At 32.9% G+C, this 18,143-nt stretch overlaps 1 protein-coding gene across 4 annotated transcripts in view; it reads right to left on the minus strand.

Annotated features, from left to right (window-relative positions):
- ADK (adenosine kinase) overlaps positions 1-18,143 on the minus strand; it is a 410,069-nt gene that overhangs the window by 219,022 nt on the left and 172,904 nt on the right. For 2 of the 4 annotated variants that reach the window (XM_072971270.1, XM_072971268.1), the window contains exon 5: positions 17,552-17,596. The exons of the other annotated variants lie outside the window; for them this stretch is intronic. In XM_072971270.1, coding sequence (XP_072827371.1) covers positions 17,552-17,596 — 45 coding nt within the window. The remainder of the gene's footprint in view (positions 1-17,551; positions 17,597-18,143) is intronic. 4 annotated transcript variants of the gene reach the window in all.

Genomic DNA, 18,143 nt, shown 5'->3' on the forward strand with positions numbered 1-18,143 from the left:
CTAAGAGAAATTATATTTCTTGCAGAACTATTGTGAGAGTGAGTAAGATAATGCCAGCTAAGTGCCTAAAGCAGTGCCTATTACGAGTACTGATGATGGTAACAGGGCACTGAGATGTGATAAAAATAATTTTTAGTCTAACTTCATTCAACTCATTCCATAAATATTTTTGATCACCTACCATCTGCTGAGCATTACTGCCGTAAATATTGGATAAAGAAGCATTTCTCTGTCTCTTTTGTAGGCTTCTTTTCTTCTCCCCGTCCCTGAGTGTTATCTAGCCTGGATCCAAGAATACCCAGCTCTTCTCATCCTATCCACTTTTTCTGGTTATAATCTAATCTACACCCACGGTTTCAATTACCAACTGTACACTGAGACTCCTCACCTCTATTTTTAAGTTTAGACCTGTCTTCAGATTACTGACCCAAATATCCAAAAGCCTATGAACCCTATTTTGCCTGCTTGATCTACACATTTCTGCTTCTATCTTCATCATTATCACCTTAGTGTATTTCACCACCTTCACAATTAGACTACTGCAGAGGCTTCTTTTTAAAATTTTGTTGAAATATATTCATACACTATAAGATTTACCACTGAATTTACCACAATTCAGTTATTTCCTGTATATTCACAAGGTTGTGCCACCATCACCACTATCTACCTCCAGAACATTTCATCATCCCAGAAAGAAACCTGTGTCCATTAGCAATCATGCCCCAGTCTCTTTCCTCCACTCCATTTGCAAAAACTCCTTAACTCATCTCCCTGACTTTAGTTCTGTTTCCCTCAAATCCACAGCATCTTTTAAAATGTGATCTTTCAAAAATGTCCTTCAACAGTTACCCATTTCTCTTAAGCAAAGTTCAAACACAAACAACTTTACAACTGAACCATCAACTGACTCTCTAAGTACATCTTTCGTACTCACTCTCTTTTGAATGCAATGTTCATTGAACATCTCTCTTTTTTTTTTTTTTCTCTTTTGAGATTGTTTTATTTTGGCTGTTCTTTTTGCTTTTTCTTTTTTAAATTGTGAACACCTCATTCTGTTCATATTCTGGCTCATGTTCTTTCCAGCTTCCTACTTAAGATTTTAGGCCTCACTTCCTTGGATAAAGCTCTTCCTAGACACTAGAGTATATGCTCATGTTTTATGTTGCCACAGCAAACTGTGTCAATCCCATCATAAAATTAATCCCACTTAATTGTAATCTCCTATTCAATACACTTTTCCTGGCTTCTTTGAAAGAGCTATATAAAGTATATTTCTACATCTAGAAGAGTGCCTGCCATATTCCAAGTGTCTAATAAATATCTGTCAAACAAATGAATGAACAGGAAATCTGTAATATTTTCTTCATAAAGATTACAGTTTAGGGTTATATAAAATATTACAGACAAAAGTACACTACTGTTTATATATATGTTATATATATGATCTATATATCATATAGATAAATATGTGGAGACAGAAGAAGGGAGGGAGGGAGAATATGACGAGGACGGGAATGTTATTGCAGCACACAGGAATAGCACGTATATTAGACAGTTTTGGAGTGTGACCAAAGGTCTCTTAAGGGAAATACACGAAACTGTCCAAGCTGAGATTTGTAGGAATGAAAGGACATGGTGGGTCTTGGATGGGATAGTTAATTTTCAGTAGAATAAGAATGACAAAGAGGCTCAAAAGCAAAAAAGAGAGTATTGGAATTAAACAACTAAAAGTAAATTCAGTATTCCAAAAAATTTGTTACCTTATAAAAGCAATGAATGAAGATAAATAAGAAAAGGTCTTTGAGTCAAAATGTTTATAATCTCTTCTTTATATCTGTATTGAAAAGATACAGTATTTTCTAAAGCATACAATAAATGCATACTGAATATATTCCACTTGGAGATATCATTAATAACATAACCGTATGTCCAGGTTAAAGGTTGAGCACAAAGTAGGCACGGAATAAATTTTAACTATTCTTATAATTACTACTATTGTAATTATTATATGGGTAACAAAAACACTATTGTTATTTCTAACGCAAATTGTTAAATATTTAGAATACTAAAAAGGAGTCTGAATTTTATTTTCTAAGAAGATTTGTAGCCTGTCAGACCCATGGGCCCCTACGAGGGCAAGGTATTTGAGGGAGGAAGTGGGGAATCCATGAACTCCTGAAATGTAAGGCAACTTTGATGTATTTTTCAGAGGAGGGGATTCATGAATTTTATCAGATTCCTAAAGGTAACTAGGCTACCCACATCAGAGAGGAGGGAAGGGGAGACGGAAAGGTATTGGGAGAACATAGCTATAGCTAGGGAGAAAGTCTTTTTCTTTTTAAGTGGAAGAGTAACAAGGTTATAGAATTGTGCTAAATTAATCAAGAAAACCACTGATCCAAAAATATTTATCCAAATTAAAAAACACTGTATGTTATATTTTTTAACCAACTTATCTGAAATTGTTACTCAATTTCTTTAGCTATCAAAAATAAGTAGCCTAGATTTATTCCCAAAAGTTTCCAAAATTAGATGATAGAAAATAACACAGCACCTGAATATGGTGCTATCGTATGCTTCCGGTTTTTATTCTGTCTGACTTTCACCAGAAGCCTTTAAGCAATAGGATTTCTATCAAATGGATAATATATATACTATTTCTATATTCTCTCAAGATTAAAAAAAAAACACACCTACTTTTAGTTTCTCACTATGCAAAATTAAATCTTTCTTTTAGGAGGGAATAAAGAGATATCTTAAGGAGAAATCAGATCTTAAAAAAAAAAACCTTCTGGAAAATGTCTTCAGAAGCAGAACTCAATATAGCATTTTCTGTCACATTAATTGAAACTGTTAAATTCCCTTATACAGTGATTTGATGTTGTACACATATATGGCAATATGCTGAGGGGGTTTTAGGACACACAACTCCAAATTACAGCATGCTGGCTGAAGGAATTTGAGAAAACAGTGGAAGCAGGAAGGTCACTGGGAACTTCCTTCTCTTTTTCCCCTGAAACAGGCTGTAAAACTCTCATGTACGAGGTGCTTTCCCTGCATCTGTAGGAAAGGAACATCTTTATCTCCAAAGACAAAGAGACACAGAGAAGAATCCTAACAAATGGGCCTTGCTAAGTTTTCTCCAAGTAACACTTGCCTCATACTCTCTGACCTAGTTTATTTCTACAAAATTCCCCATTCTTCATCAAACCTAGAAAATACTCAGGTGAAACTATTCCTTTGGGTCTTTATTTCCTTATGTAGGCTACCATGATACCTAAAATTTATATTAAATAAACTTGTACGCCTTGTCACTTATATTTTCAGACCCAGCCAGGGACTCTAAGAAGGTCAAGGAAAACTTTTTCCTCCTCTACAATCCTCAAGAAACTCTAATTATAGGAGATGGTAACAGTGGCTGCTCTAGTTTAAAGGCCATTTTATTTATCTAGTATTTACCATGATTTTAAAGTAATACCTAAAATCATTTTATCATTTTTCCCATATAGTCCAAACATAAGAAAGTCCCCTGACAACATAAGAAAAACTGCACTAAAACCAAATATAAACCAAAGGTTCATCTAAAAAACACTATAATTAACCAAAGATGAGTTAGAAACAACATAATTAAGAGATAAATTAATGAGTTCTTACTATATGTTGGGCAATATGCTAATCTTTTACCTCGTATGTTACCTCAGCTATTCTGAACCACCAAGCACCGTGTACATATACTTACTATTCCAATTTCACAGGTAGGTGCATATTTGTATGATTTTAGAAGGTATACTCTCAATCACTACTCTAGATACGAGGGAAAAAAGGGAAGTAAACAAAATCATAATGGAAAGAATGTCATCAGATCTCAGACATATATAGCTGGTCTGGAAAAGAGTAACCACGTGACCCTGTATAAGTAACTTAATCTCTCCAGCTAGTATTGTCCTCAATTGTAAAAGTCAGTAAATTATGATGATTTTCTAACAGATCCATCACTTCAAGCTACAAAAACATAAAACAAAACAAAACAAAACAAAATACAAAAAAAAAATCCCAGAAGAATGTGCTGTATTTAAAATAAGGGGGGAAAAAATCACCATGGAAGCTTATTTTGGCCAATTAAAACTAGGACACAGAAGTGAAGAGAGTAAGAAACCTTTAGAGAGAAAACAGTGGGTCTTTAAAGGTAAGAATGTCAGAGGCATTTGCCCAGAAATTCTACAAATTGCACAGAGAAGTATGCCAACTAATAACCAAAGAGCAAGAGAAGAATTGAGAAAAATCTCCTTTACTATTTCTAGCATACACATTATAAAAAGAAAAATCCCTCAAGGCAGGAAACATCTGCCCATCAACACTTATCAGAAGCAACATCAAAAACATAAGGCAAAGGTCAAGTCAAAGTTTATTGACAATGATGAACTATGACAGCCTCTATTAAATTACCCCTTCCTTGAAGGTGTATGTGATCAAAGCAGCAAAGATATTTTCACTCAGTCACATAACAAGCTATTTGTTGAGATTGAAACATCTGGTCAATATCTCCTAACACTGCAATTTCATGCACAGTTAGCATTAGGGCACATTTCTTCTCCTCTTCTTACAGGGTCCATAAGGGTGGCACATATGGCTGATCATTTCATTCAAAAAGGATTCAATTCAAGGCATTACACACAATCGGCTGTGCTTTATGGTGTTTTAAGTCTACCTGCCATCGTTTTCCATCATCATTGCTCACTGCTGTTCTCTTCGACTATAAAAGCCAGCAAATATGACAGAGCACTTAAAGCTTAACAGCTTTCCTCCACTGGAGTTAGAAAGCATTTAAGGAAAAGGAATCTATAAAGTGGCAGGTCATTTTCTATTGTCAAAAACTCCCAATACATTAAACTATTTACCATTTAAGCAGAGATCTAGTACAGATTAGAAAAGTAATTTTTAATGTCAAATCAAATGCTTAGCTTTCTGTATGACAGATCTATGAAAGTATATTCTTTTGGTATAATTTTAAGTTTATAAATGATTTTAAAACAGTATTAAAAATTTATTTAATTTAAAAATTAATTTTAACAGTGTTTCAGATTTTTGTTTTTAACTTGACAAACAGCAATTCTATACTAAGAGAATAGGGATGCTACAATTTTATCAGTCCCATATGCTGAAAAATTTCACTTGAAATTCATGCATTTGTTGTCATGGTAACAGGGACCTTTCTTAAACACAGCAGTAAACCTGAACTCACACCATAGATATCTCTTTTCCCTTACTTCCTTTAGGATAATAGCTTCAAGGGAAAAATGGGGTGGGGGCAGAGGATATCTTTAAAGCTACTGCTTCACATTTTCTTTGACAAATCTCGCTGACAGGTAGTATAACCATATGACTAGAGTAATCTTCTGAAATAAGGACTTACCTAGATGTTAATAACTAAATAAATTTAAATGAGGAAATTTTCTTCTAGTGATAAAGAATCACACAAGACCATCTTACAATTAGCAATATGCAATGGCTGATTAAAGACAAAAGTATCAAAATAACAAGACTGAATTAAAACCTAAGTTAGGTGTAATGCCCAGGGCTGCTACTCTGGCATATAAAGTAATTATTTTGTTTGTTCATTTATTCATTAATTTAGTCAGTCAATTTAATTTAAAGCTATTTATTAAATGTTTCTATGGGCCAGACAGTTGACTAGCACTGAGACACAAAGTGGAACAAATTAGATATGGTCCCTGTCTCATGAACATTAAAAAAAAAGGCAAACCAAACAAAACAAAAACATAAAATAGAGAAATAAAGTAATTGCAAAAAATGCCATAAAAAAAAATGGCTGAGAAAGACAATGGGGGTGGGAGAGAGAAGCAAGAAAATAATCTACTTTAAATAGGCCTGCCTAAGAACATTTAAGTTGGGACATAAAATATGCAAATAAGCTAATCAGGCAGAAAGTGAGCTTAGGGGTTGGGGACTCTTCCAAACAGAAAGAAAGCAAATACAAAGCTTTAAGGCAGGCATATTAAAAAAAATTTTTTTTAATTAATAGTAGTTATAATAAGCTTTGGCAAATATGTAGGTTCCAGATAATGCACAACTTATTGGCTATGGTAATAAGAATAAACTTCATACAGGGTGCAATAGGATGCCACTGAAGAGTTTTAAATATGAAAAGTGAAATTATTATTAAATTTAAATGAGGATCAATTTTGCTATTGTATATAAAAGGGTATTTGTACTACACATAGACAGAAAGGCAATAAAGAGATCAGTTAGGAGGGTGTTACTCACAACCCACATCCAAGTCCTTCGGAAAAGGTTATTGGCTCTATCCTCAAATTATCTCCAGATTTTAACTACATTTTTTTCAACTACTTTTTGTTAACTCTACTGCTACCACCCATCCAAGTTACCATAACCTCTCTCGCCTAGATTGTTGGAATAGTTTCATCTCCTTGCTTCCATCCTTGATATTTTTCTTTTAAAATGTAAATCAGCAAATGTCATTCCTTTGATCAAAACCCTGCTCTTCACATCACTCAGTAAGAAGCAATCCTTACATTAGTCTATGAGGCCCTATAGGATAAAGCCACTCTTCTCTACCTCTTGCTGCCTCTAACCTCCCCTCCTGCAACTCTTCATATCCTGCTCCAATCACACTGAACTCCTCAAAGGATTCTGAAACATGTCATGCATGCTCTCCCTTAGAAACTGCTGACATCTCTTACTAGACTAGACTTCCCCAGGGGCCGGATAGCTATTCCCTCCCCTTGAAAGCCTTTACCCAAATCAAACAAAACTGTTCCACTCTATTTAATACTGTAAAATAGTCCTTTTGTTCCAACATTTCCAATGCCATACTTCTACTTTTTAATCCCTATTCTTTATCGCCTTCTATTCAGCAACAGACTCTTCCTTTGCGATATAGCCCCCTCCCCACCGCCAACTTCTTTTTCACTTCTTTTAAGAGTCCTTCCCTCCTTTCTGGGCAGGGACTTGCACATGGCTTGTCATGGTTGCAGACTCATCAACTGCAATTCTTTGTTGATCCTGAATAAACCCATTTTTGCTAAAGAAATATTTCTTCTAGGTCAACACTTAATGTATTACATTATTTTTATTTCTCCCTCCCACTAAAATATGAGCTACAAGAAGATAGGAATTTTTATTTGTTTTGCTCATCAGTGTATCCTCAGCACTTGACACATAGTAGATACTCAATAGGTACTTGATGAATTGTATCTTCTTAGCAGATCAATAGATAACAAAAATTATTTTGATAAAATTACCATATATTCCAAAAACACATTTGCTTTTTATACAAGAATAAAACAAGAAAATAATACTTCAGTAAATATTAGCTACTAATATCATGAATGCATCATTCAATATTACTGGCCCTAATGCTGTTAATGCATAACTGGAGTTATGGCCAACATAATTATATCCTAAAATTAAATAAAGCACTAAAAATATTGAAAGGGGAAAACAGAATGTCACAATTTGGAAAAAAATGGAAATTAAAAAAATATTTATTTTTTGCACATTATGGGAAATAACTCACTAATCCTCCTTTTACAGAGGAAGAAAGTGAGGCACAGAAAGGGTGCATAAGCTCCCTAGCACTTAAATCTAGACACTGTACTAAGAAGACCCAAGTTTTAAACACTCTTCTGTAATGGTCACTGAAGAGGATCCACTAAAAAATTATTAGAAATAGTAAAGAAAGTTTGGTAAGACGGTCAATTACCGGAGGTGGGTATAGCTCAGTGGCAGAGTGCATGCTTAGCATGCACAAGGTCCTGGGTTCAATCCTCAGTACTTTCATTAAAAAAGAAAAGATGTTCATTACTAAAACATGTGCTTTAAAAACTTTCTCAAATTCTATTGATAAACTATTAGAAAAACAATAATAAAACGGAATGTACAACATGATGACTATAGTTATCACTGCTCTAAGAAATGTATGAAAGTTAAGAGAGTAGACTGTAGGAGTTCTTATCACAACGATCATTTTTTTCCATTTCTTTTTGTTATATCTATATCAGGTGATGGATTCTAACTAAAATCACTGTGGTAATCATTTCACAATATATGTAAGTCAAACTTTTATGCTGTACACCTGAAACACAAACAGTGATGTATGTCAATTATATCTCAAAAAAATTAGAAAAAAATATTAAAACAAACAAACAAAAAAGAAAAACTTCTACACACAATAGCAGCGAGAAGAAACCAAACGTGAACCCAGTGATTAATCTTGGCATGGCCAAAAAACTGGTACCACCAGATGATGGATTACAAATGAGATATCACAGAAATGATAGAATAGCACTTTTAAAGATTCCTGCCTAAAGAAAAACATCTGAATCTAAATAAACCTCTAGCACTAACTGCAAGCAAATACTAAATATGAAGCAATGGACCAAATCCAGAAAGTGAGACAGTATACAGCACAAATTACCCAGTTGCTCCTAAAAAAAGAAAGAAAAATCAATGATGCTTTAAAAAGGCGAAAGCAAGATAACTGCTAACTTAAAGATCTAAGGTATAAATGCAATGTTTGAATTCTTGTTTAGATTCTGATTCAAATAAACAAATCACAAATGTATTTTTAAACAATTATGAAAAGCTGAATGTGAATTGAACATTAAATAACATTAAAATTAAGATGTTAAGGTAATAGTATGGTTTTTTTTAAGTGTCATTCTTGGAGAGACAAACTGAAGGATTTATAGTTAAAGTGACAAGATATCTAGAATTTGCATCATAGGAGAAAACAGTTTAACAACAAGGATAAAGCAAGTTTGATAAAATGTTGTAATTACTGAAGCTAGATAACGGGTACATGGGTTCATTATATTATTCTCCCCACTTTTGTGTAGGTTTCAAATTTTCTATAATAAAATGTTAAAAAGGTAAATATATATATATATATATATATAAATATTTAAAATGGGAAAACAAAATAAAAATCTTGATGTATGACAAAAGATACGCATTTACCCTAAAAATTTATCTTTATATATGATACATCCTGAAAAAGGATGAGTAATAATGATGGGGGAAGGGGAAGATTTATGACCAGGTGTTTAAATATATTATTTGGCAACTGTAACTGAAACCATTTGGTACTGACACAAGAAGAAATCAATGGGAATTTTAAAAAAAAAAAAAAAAAAAAAGAGTCGAACCCAGACTCCAGTACCTCTGACAACACAGTACAGGATCCAGATGACATGTCACTGAACTGGGAAAAGAGGGAATTATTTAATACACTGAGCTGCGATAAGTATACAGACTTTGGGGCATGCGGTATGACTCTTTCCCCTCATACTTTAACCAAAAAATGTAAAAAAAGTAAAACCAGAAAGGAAGAAAATTCAGCTACTTAAAAAAATAACAAGGCAGATTTCCTTAACCATGGCATGAAGGAAATACTGATAGCTCGGACTAGACATAAACTTAAGATCGTTATATAGGAAAAAGGAGTGTATGTATGCAGCAGGGGATGGAGGGAGGTCAGAATCCTTAAAGTACAAAGCACTCTCAAAAATCAGTTAAAAAAAAAAATAAGTAAAGTTGTCACAAGGATGGTGGTGCTTGAAGAGGTGATGTCCATATATATAGGTAGTAATACATATACTCTTTTAATGTAGGTAAAGAATACAAGCATTTAAAAATCCCAAGAGACTGCACATAGTGAAAATAAGCAGTACTTTGTAAAAAAAAAAAAAAAAGACAAATCTTCATTGGCTTTCAAATCTGCATTACGGATGCCACTGCTAATGCTATTTCCTGTTCAGTGAGGATGCCCTATGTCTTTCAAGTAGCTCCCCTTGCCATTCTCATTGTACTGCTGAGGTGCTCGTGCAATTATGGTCCCTCCTGACTGACTATAATAAGAGACTTTACCTTTGAGACTGTCTATCCACCAGGTGTAAATAAGTGGTAATACTGTATCATAGTTCTGAGTGCAGATTTCTGAGGCCAGGTAAATCAAAGGATGATTTCCCAGGTATACCTATATCTCTGATGGGCCCACACTTTGGCCCACCTGTGTCTATTCTTAACAATAAAATAAATAGCAATGGACAATAAATGTGTGTTTTGCACTGTAACATTAGATAATTACACAATAGCATCAGACAATTAAAATGTATACAGTTTTTTAGGGAAATGATTTATATGCAGAGATTTCAAGGAGAATCTTGTTAGTAACTCAATTATATCATCATCAAAATAAAAATGCTACTGGGCACTCACTATGGAATTATACACTTATTAATCCAATAAACTTCTATTAAGCTCTTATTATATCTAAATACTCTGTGAGGGAATACAAACTCTGATTAAGACCTTGAATAGTACACAGTCCAGTGGAGTTGCAGAATGGAAATAAAATACAATGAATGTTATAACAGAGGTAGACACAAAATATTCTGAGAGCATCAGGAAGTTTGGAGAGTAATGAAAAAGTCAAAGAGAAAATGAAAAATAAGCTGGTTGTTCAAGGTTGAAGATTTTACCAGGTTGAGAATAAGAAAAATAAAAGTAAATTATACACAGAGAAACATATGTGCAAAAATATAGACAGATACTATGTTCTTGGCTAACTCAGGGGATTAGCAAAAACATGGGGTCTATATAATAGCATATTTTATGAAGGACTGGTGGTTCATATTGCAGAAAAGCAGGCTGAGATCAGTGAGTTGCATGACAAAAATGTATTTTAGAAAGATAACTTTGGCAATAATGTTCAGAAAACTAAGTAAAAAATGTTGGGAGACAATTCTCCTTGAGTTTATCATGTCTCTGTAGGTCTTCATCAATTTTGTTCTCTCCTTTTACGGATGTTCACATAGCAAGCAGCCTTCAAAGGTAACTACAGTAGCTTTACTTCAGGGTAAAGGTTGGGAGACTTTTCAAGAAGCATCTTTGAAGACTGGGGTTTCCTAAGTTTAGGATTCCTCAGTTGCGATGTAAACTCTGTGAATACAGCTTCTACTTGTGCCTGTCTCTGAGTGACTGAGGAGGCAAAGAGAACCAATTGGAATATAAAACTCACACTGCCTGCTGCGCCATTAAGTAAAAAAAATCCCTTTGTCTCTGACCCAGGAGGCTCTTGTCTTGTTAACATCTAAGCAGCTGTGGCAGACTAATTTTTTAGCTTGTAAGTGGGGTAAAATCCCAGACATTTCACAGTTATTCACCAAAAAGAAGAGGAAGAGCAGGAAAGGACATAGGAAGACCAATTATGAGGCCACACAGTATTACAGAAAAAAGACAAGAATCTCAACCTCAAGAATTCTTTCAAAAAGGGAGGAAAACAGATGTAAGAAAGTTCTCTTGGAGGTAAAAAGGATAAGACTTAGCACTGATTAGGTATGGGAGATGAAGGAGAAGTATGCTGAGTATGACTGTAATGTCTCTAATTAGATGACTGATGGATGGTGACACCATTAATAGAGAAAAACTATATAAGAACATAAGAACAAGTACACTGTGAAGAGCTAGAGAATGGTGAGTTTAAGCATACAGAATTATCAGGATATTCAAGTAGAATATCTACTGGACCACTGGAAATACCATTTTGTAGTTCTATAAAGAAGGAAGGAATAAAGAAAAAGCACTGAAGATTAGCTATTCTTGAAGAAGAATCTGCAGACCCCTAGAACACTCTGAAAAATGTGTCAGGGGATCCACAGAGTCAACTTAATTTTCACAATATATTAAGATGTTATTTGCATTTTTCACTGTGTTAACATTTGCTTTCAGGTGCAAATTCAATGGTGGGTAAAACTGCTGGTACCTAAGACAAATAAAGGCAGTGGAACCACCGAATTCTTTACAACCCTGTGCTCATATAAAAAAGATACCAATTTATGAAATGTACAGTGTGAGAAATATATTCAATAATATACTATCTCAGTATGGAGACTGAAAACAGTGATCATTTTGTAAGGCATAGAAATATCAAATCACTATGCTGTGCACCAGGAACTAATGTAATGTTGTAGGTTCGATTATACTTAGAAAAAAAAAGAATAAAAAATTTCATAAAAAAGAGATCGCATTTATGGTTACCAGAGGCAGGGTGGCGGTAAAAGCAGGAACTGGATGAGGTAGCCAAAGGTACAAACTTCCCGTAATAAAATAAATATGTACTAGGGATGTAATGTGTAACATGATAAATATGATTAACACTGCTGTATGTTATATATAAATGTTGTTAAAGAGAATAAATCCTGAGTTTTCACCACAACGAAAAATTTTCTTCTTTTTCTAATATCTATGTGAGATTATGGATGTTCAGTAAACTTACTGTCGTAATATTTCATGATGTATGTAAGTCAAATCATTACCCTGTACACCTTAAATTTATACAGTGCTTTACGTCAATCACAGCTCAATAAAACTGTAAGGAAAATTTTTTTTCAAAGATACCAATTTAAGAATTTTTGAAGCATCAACAATCATTGATTTTTATTCAACGATGACTTTTAAATACATGTCTTTTTAATAATTTGTGTAAGAAATTGGGAAGTATGAATGAAGTACAATGGTTTCCTGAAGAAAAACACTTGTGAACTGAATTTCTACATGAACTAACTACTTTTTTTATGGAAAACTATTTTTATTTGAAATAATGATTGACAGACAGATGATAGTTATTCAGACTTGAGTATCTGGCAGACATTTTCTTGAAAATGAAAAAAGTAAGCCTGTCACTTAAAAAAATAACTGTCAGGATTTATTGCTAATAATAAAATTTGAGCTTTCCACTGAAAATGTAATTGTGTAAATCATATTCACCACAGTGAGAATCCCAATACACAAAAGACTATCTTCTTGAGATTGGTAGTGATATTGACAAATGAGACTTTCTACAATATTTGGAAGATTTGCATAATTTAATGAACAAAAATTCTGCAAATGACTTATGCATTATACTAAAAGTCACTTATGGGCAGAATTTCTATCCAAAGAGTTAAAGAGATCGATAGATATACATTTTTTTAACAGAATAGCTTTGCTGAGATACATTCCACATACATACAATTCACATTAAAGTGAACAATTCATAGTGTCTAGTATATTCAAACAGCTGCACATCATCCCATCAATTTTAGAACATTTTCAACACCCCAAGAAGAATCCTACATCATGAAGCCATCACACCCCAAACCCCAATTCCCACAAACCCTAGGAAACAACTAGAATATTTTCTGTCACTATAAATATGCATATTCAGGATATTTCAGAGAAATAAAATACGTGGAGTTTTGTGAGTGGCTTTTTACACTTAGCACCACATTTCTTTTCATTGCCAATATCCTATGGTATGGATATCCCCATTTTGTGTACCCATTCCTCAGCTGAGGGACATTTTGGTTTTTTCCCATTTTTTTTTTGCCATTATGAATAACACTGCTATGAACATCTATGTACAAGTTTTTATGTAAACATATATTTTCATCTCTCTAGGGGATATACCTAGAACTGCTGGGACACACGGTAACTCTATCTTTAGTCTTTTGAAGAACTGCTACAATATATCCCAAAGCAGCTGCACCACTTTACAATCCTACCAGCTGAATTTCTCAATATCCTCACCAAAATTTTTGTATGTGGCGTGAGGTAGGGGTACAACTTCATTCTACTGTATATAGATATCTAGTTTTCCCAGCATCATTTGTTGAAAAGGTCGTCTTTCTCGAGTAGATTGTCTTGATATTCCTGTCAAAAATCAATTAACCATAAATGGATGGATTTATTTTTGGACTCTCAAATCTATAACAAGTAAATGTGACAAAGTTATAAATGTAATTCACTGGAGAAGGAATAGCTTTCTCAAAAAAATAGTAGTAGAATTATTGGATAGTCACATTAAAAACAAAAAGACTTTGGAATGGATTATAGATTTAAATGTAAAATCTAAAACTATAAAATCTCCAGAAGAAAATGGGAGAAAATCTTTGTGATCTTAAAGTTAATTTCTGTCTTATCAATGGATTTTTAAATACATAGATTTAATATGTAAATGACATTCAACAAATGCAAGTGGTATTATAATTTGTTTTATCATTGAAAGTTTAGCATTCTATAGAGAGATATAATAATCATAATTTTCCCCCTATCATTGAATGTTTAGATTGTCTTCAGTTTACTTTATTATAAATACTGGCTCAATATACCTACATACTACTTACACACATCTCTAACTACTATTATAGGATACCTAAATTAGGAATTACTGAGTCAAAGGTTATGTGCATATTAAAATTGTAAAAATACTGCAAAACTGGTCTACAGTAAGGTATACCTTGTTTTCATGACCTTATATAAGGGTATAAAAGTGTCCTTTGCTTTCCAGTCTCCCCAAGACCGAGTTCTAATCAGTTTATTTTCAACAGAGTGATATGTAAATACGGTTAACTTTTATTTTAACTTACTTTTTTATTGTTAATTAGGTTTAGGAGCTTTTCATTTACTTATTAGCAATTCCTACTTCTTAGTGAATTGAATTATTCATCACATCCTTTGTTTACTTCTTCAGTTAGGTTTTTCTTTTCTTAGTGATGCCAAGAAGCCAAGAATCTTTTGACTCATTAGAGACATTAACTCTTTGCCTGATATATCTGGCAAATATTTACTTTTCATTTCATCTTTGTCTTTTCACCTATTTTTTTTTTTGCATTTTTATTTACTTAAATCTTTATGACTTATGAGATTAGAAATAACAATAAGAAATTGATAGAGAAAATAAGCCAGTAAAGGGTACAGAGATAGGATGACTCAAAGAGTTAGTAAGAACAAAGAAAGAATGCTATCTGACCTGAAAGATAATGGAAGACAGAAAGTTTTAAAATGAGGAAGTAATCAACAAAGGAAACAACCTCCAATGGGTCAATTAGGATACAGATTTTTAAAAAGCCATTGGGTTTGGCAATTGTTAGTGACTTTTGCAAAAAGAAAAAAAAAAGAAACAGAAAAGAAATGTTTCCAAAGAAGGATAAAGTTGAGATCCCATATTGCAATTAGTGAATAAAGAATGAGTGGGAGTTGAAGCAGTACTAATAATGAATGTAAACTTCTCTGTCTAGACATCTGGTAGTGAAGGGAAGGGGTAAAGGATAACAATTTGCCGTTCTAGAGAATGAAAAAGAAAATGGAATAGAATTAAAAAACCAAAGTTATACAAGCAAATTTGAGAACAATGGGGAGAGAAGATGAAGAAATTGATACCTGATGATTTCTGTTATATTTGTAGAATAGGATGTAAAGTCACTTCCTAAGGAGGGTAAGATGTTACAGGAGATTGAGAAAGATTTGAATAAACACAAGGAAATGAGAATTGCAGCAGAAACTGGAAGTGCTGTAGATGCGGACATGTGTGAGTTCCTTACAATGCCTAGACAAATGTCTCACACACAGACAGACTCAATGAGTATAAAATTTAACTGAATTTTGGATAATTAAAAAACACACATACTTCACAAAATCTAGTTTTTATATTACTTTTCTGGGGGGGTGGATTGCATTGATTGATTGATTGACTAACTGTACTAGAGATTGAACCTAGGACCTTGTGCATGATGGGCATGCACTCTACCACTGAGCTATACCCTCCCTGCTTTATATTACTTTTTATGTTTTATATAAACCAGTATACTAATACAATTACATGGTGATATGATTTCCCAAAGAAATTCTACTTTAATTTCTATAGAATCAGATAAAAATGTCAGATTAAGGGGTTGGGAAGTTGATGAAGTGGCAGCTACTGAAATTTATATTTGCAATATAGCATGAAAGATTTGTAAATGTCATTAAAAGTGGAATCTTTAAATTTCTAAAGGCATTTAATTTCAATACTTTAATACATATATAACCTCAGAATTAATAACTTAAAATATCATCATGTAAAATGTAAGTAAAAAATTTAAAAATTAGTCAAGTTTCTAACTAAATCTGTCTTACCAGGATTAACTGTCAATAAGTCATTTCCATAATAAAAGTAAAAGTAAAACGTACTAAAATTGCTTACCAATGGTAAAGCTAATACCTAAACAGAGTTAGAACAGACTTTACTAAATGTATTCAGCTACTAAACATTCACTGAAAATGGTATTTTTATTTAGTAAATTAAGGGGAAAGTGGATGAGGATTACATAGGAACTCTCTGTACGATTAAAATTTTTTTCTATAAATCTAAAATTATTCCAAATAAGTTTATTTTTAAATACCAACAATGAAGTAATAGTTTCATATTTTTAACTTTTTACTTTAAAGTATTTTTACACTTAAAGTTACAGAAATAATAGAGAATTCTTATATACCTTTCACATGTTATATTAACATGTTATATAACAACAATAAAATTATCAAAATCATGAAGCTGCTTTTATATTTTGAAGTGCTTGTCCTGTATATCATTTAAATCTTCTGTGTCATAAAGTAGTATTTTTATTGCAAAATTTCTTTGCCATGGTTTGTTGACATTCAACCAAAATAACAAATAAAAGGATACAGTTTCATTTGCAAGCAGAGTATATAAAAAGATTAGTGTTTTCACATATCAATTATAGTTGACCCTGGAACAACATGGGTTTGAACTGCACAGGTCCTTACAAGCAGATTTTTTTTTTTAATAGTTAACACTATAGCCCTATACGATCTGTGGTTGGTGCAGAACCAGGTTGGTGCAGGGATCCAGAGGGTGGATTATAAAGTTACATGCAGAAGGTTGGCACCCCTAACCCCTGCAGTGTTCAAAGGTCAGCTGTATATTCTTCAACTTTACAGAATGTATTCTTATTTTGGAAATGGGTATCCTCCAAATGGATGGATAATAGAATATTTACTTAAAATTATATTAACACATATTAGTCTTCAAAAGAATTTTGAAAAAGAAAAGCTACTGTTTCCAAAAACATTACAGGAAGAGCTAAGTGGGGGTTTAGACATGAGGAATTTGAAATAGGACTCACCTACATAATAGTACTATGATTTTCATCCAGTAATCTCAGTATGCAAGGTATAAGAATGGTGGACAGTAGGTTAGAGTGACCTAGCACTGGTTCCTAGACATTGTGAAATAAAAGGGCACAAAAATTGAGAGAAAACTTTTAAGTGCACTCAAATGCATTAAGTGCAGTCAAATGGCAGATTTGGGGGCAGTGACACAGGTACAAGGGCTAGGAGAATTCTATGCCATCAAAGAACTGAAATAAAAGGAGAAAAGTCAGGGAAAAACTATAAAGAATGAGAGGTTTCAGTCAAGAAGCAGAGCATTAGATTTTTATATTTCATACATAGAACTGTGAGGGACGACAACATACAGCATACAGACATGATAGTGCATGGTTTAAAAAGAACCAAGCCCAACAAACTCCAAAACTGGACGATGGCTGTTTACAACAGTTAAATTATCCCTTACCTTCTATTTGGGGTATCTATCCTTGATAGATAGCTATATAAGCCACAATAAAATTCATTTAAACCTCTTTAAACTTCAAAAATATAAAAAGGAATGACTAAAATGTACACTTTCCTGCTTCTGTTGGATCAATTGGAAATATACGATTTTTAAAAACGACTGTCAAAAAGAAAAAAGAGAGAAATGTTAAAATTGTCTTGAAAAGGGATACACATCAGGATCATCATTACACATTTTATTCTTAATTTTTCAAATAATGTCTACTATTATTAACTTGAACTGAAAGTATTATAAATGAATTATTCATAAGAAATTTTTACTTCAAGAAAGTAAGTGACGGAAATATTTTAAAGTTCAAGAAACATATTCTAAACCAATGCTATATTAAGCAATCAATAAATGCCTGCTGACTCAGTATAGAAGGATCTGAAGAATGTGTATAAAATCATGCTGGGATTTAATATAAAGTCATTGTTCTGAGGAGAACAAGGAAAAACAGGAACTGACAGTATAAAAGATGTGAAAATATAAATGAAATTTTTACTAAAATAAAAAATACTGATTATCATAAATGCCCCACTTATTAGATCGAGTTAAGGATTTAAATAAAAATAACAAATGATGACAGGAACACTAAACAAGCAAAAATATAGTATAAAACAGGCAACTATTACTTCAAAGATCGTAATTCTTCATTTTGTTAATT

The sequence above is a fragment of the Vicugna pacos genome, chromosome 11 (assembly GCF_048564905.1).
Source record: "Vicugna pacos chromosome 11, VicPac4, whole genome shotgun sequence".
Classification (NCBI taxonomy): domain Eukaryota; kingdom Metazoa; phylum Chordata; class Mammalia; order Artiodactyla; family Camelidae; genus Vicugna; species Vicugna pacos.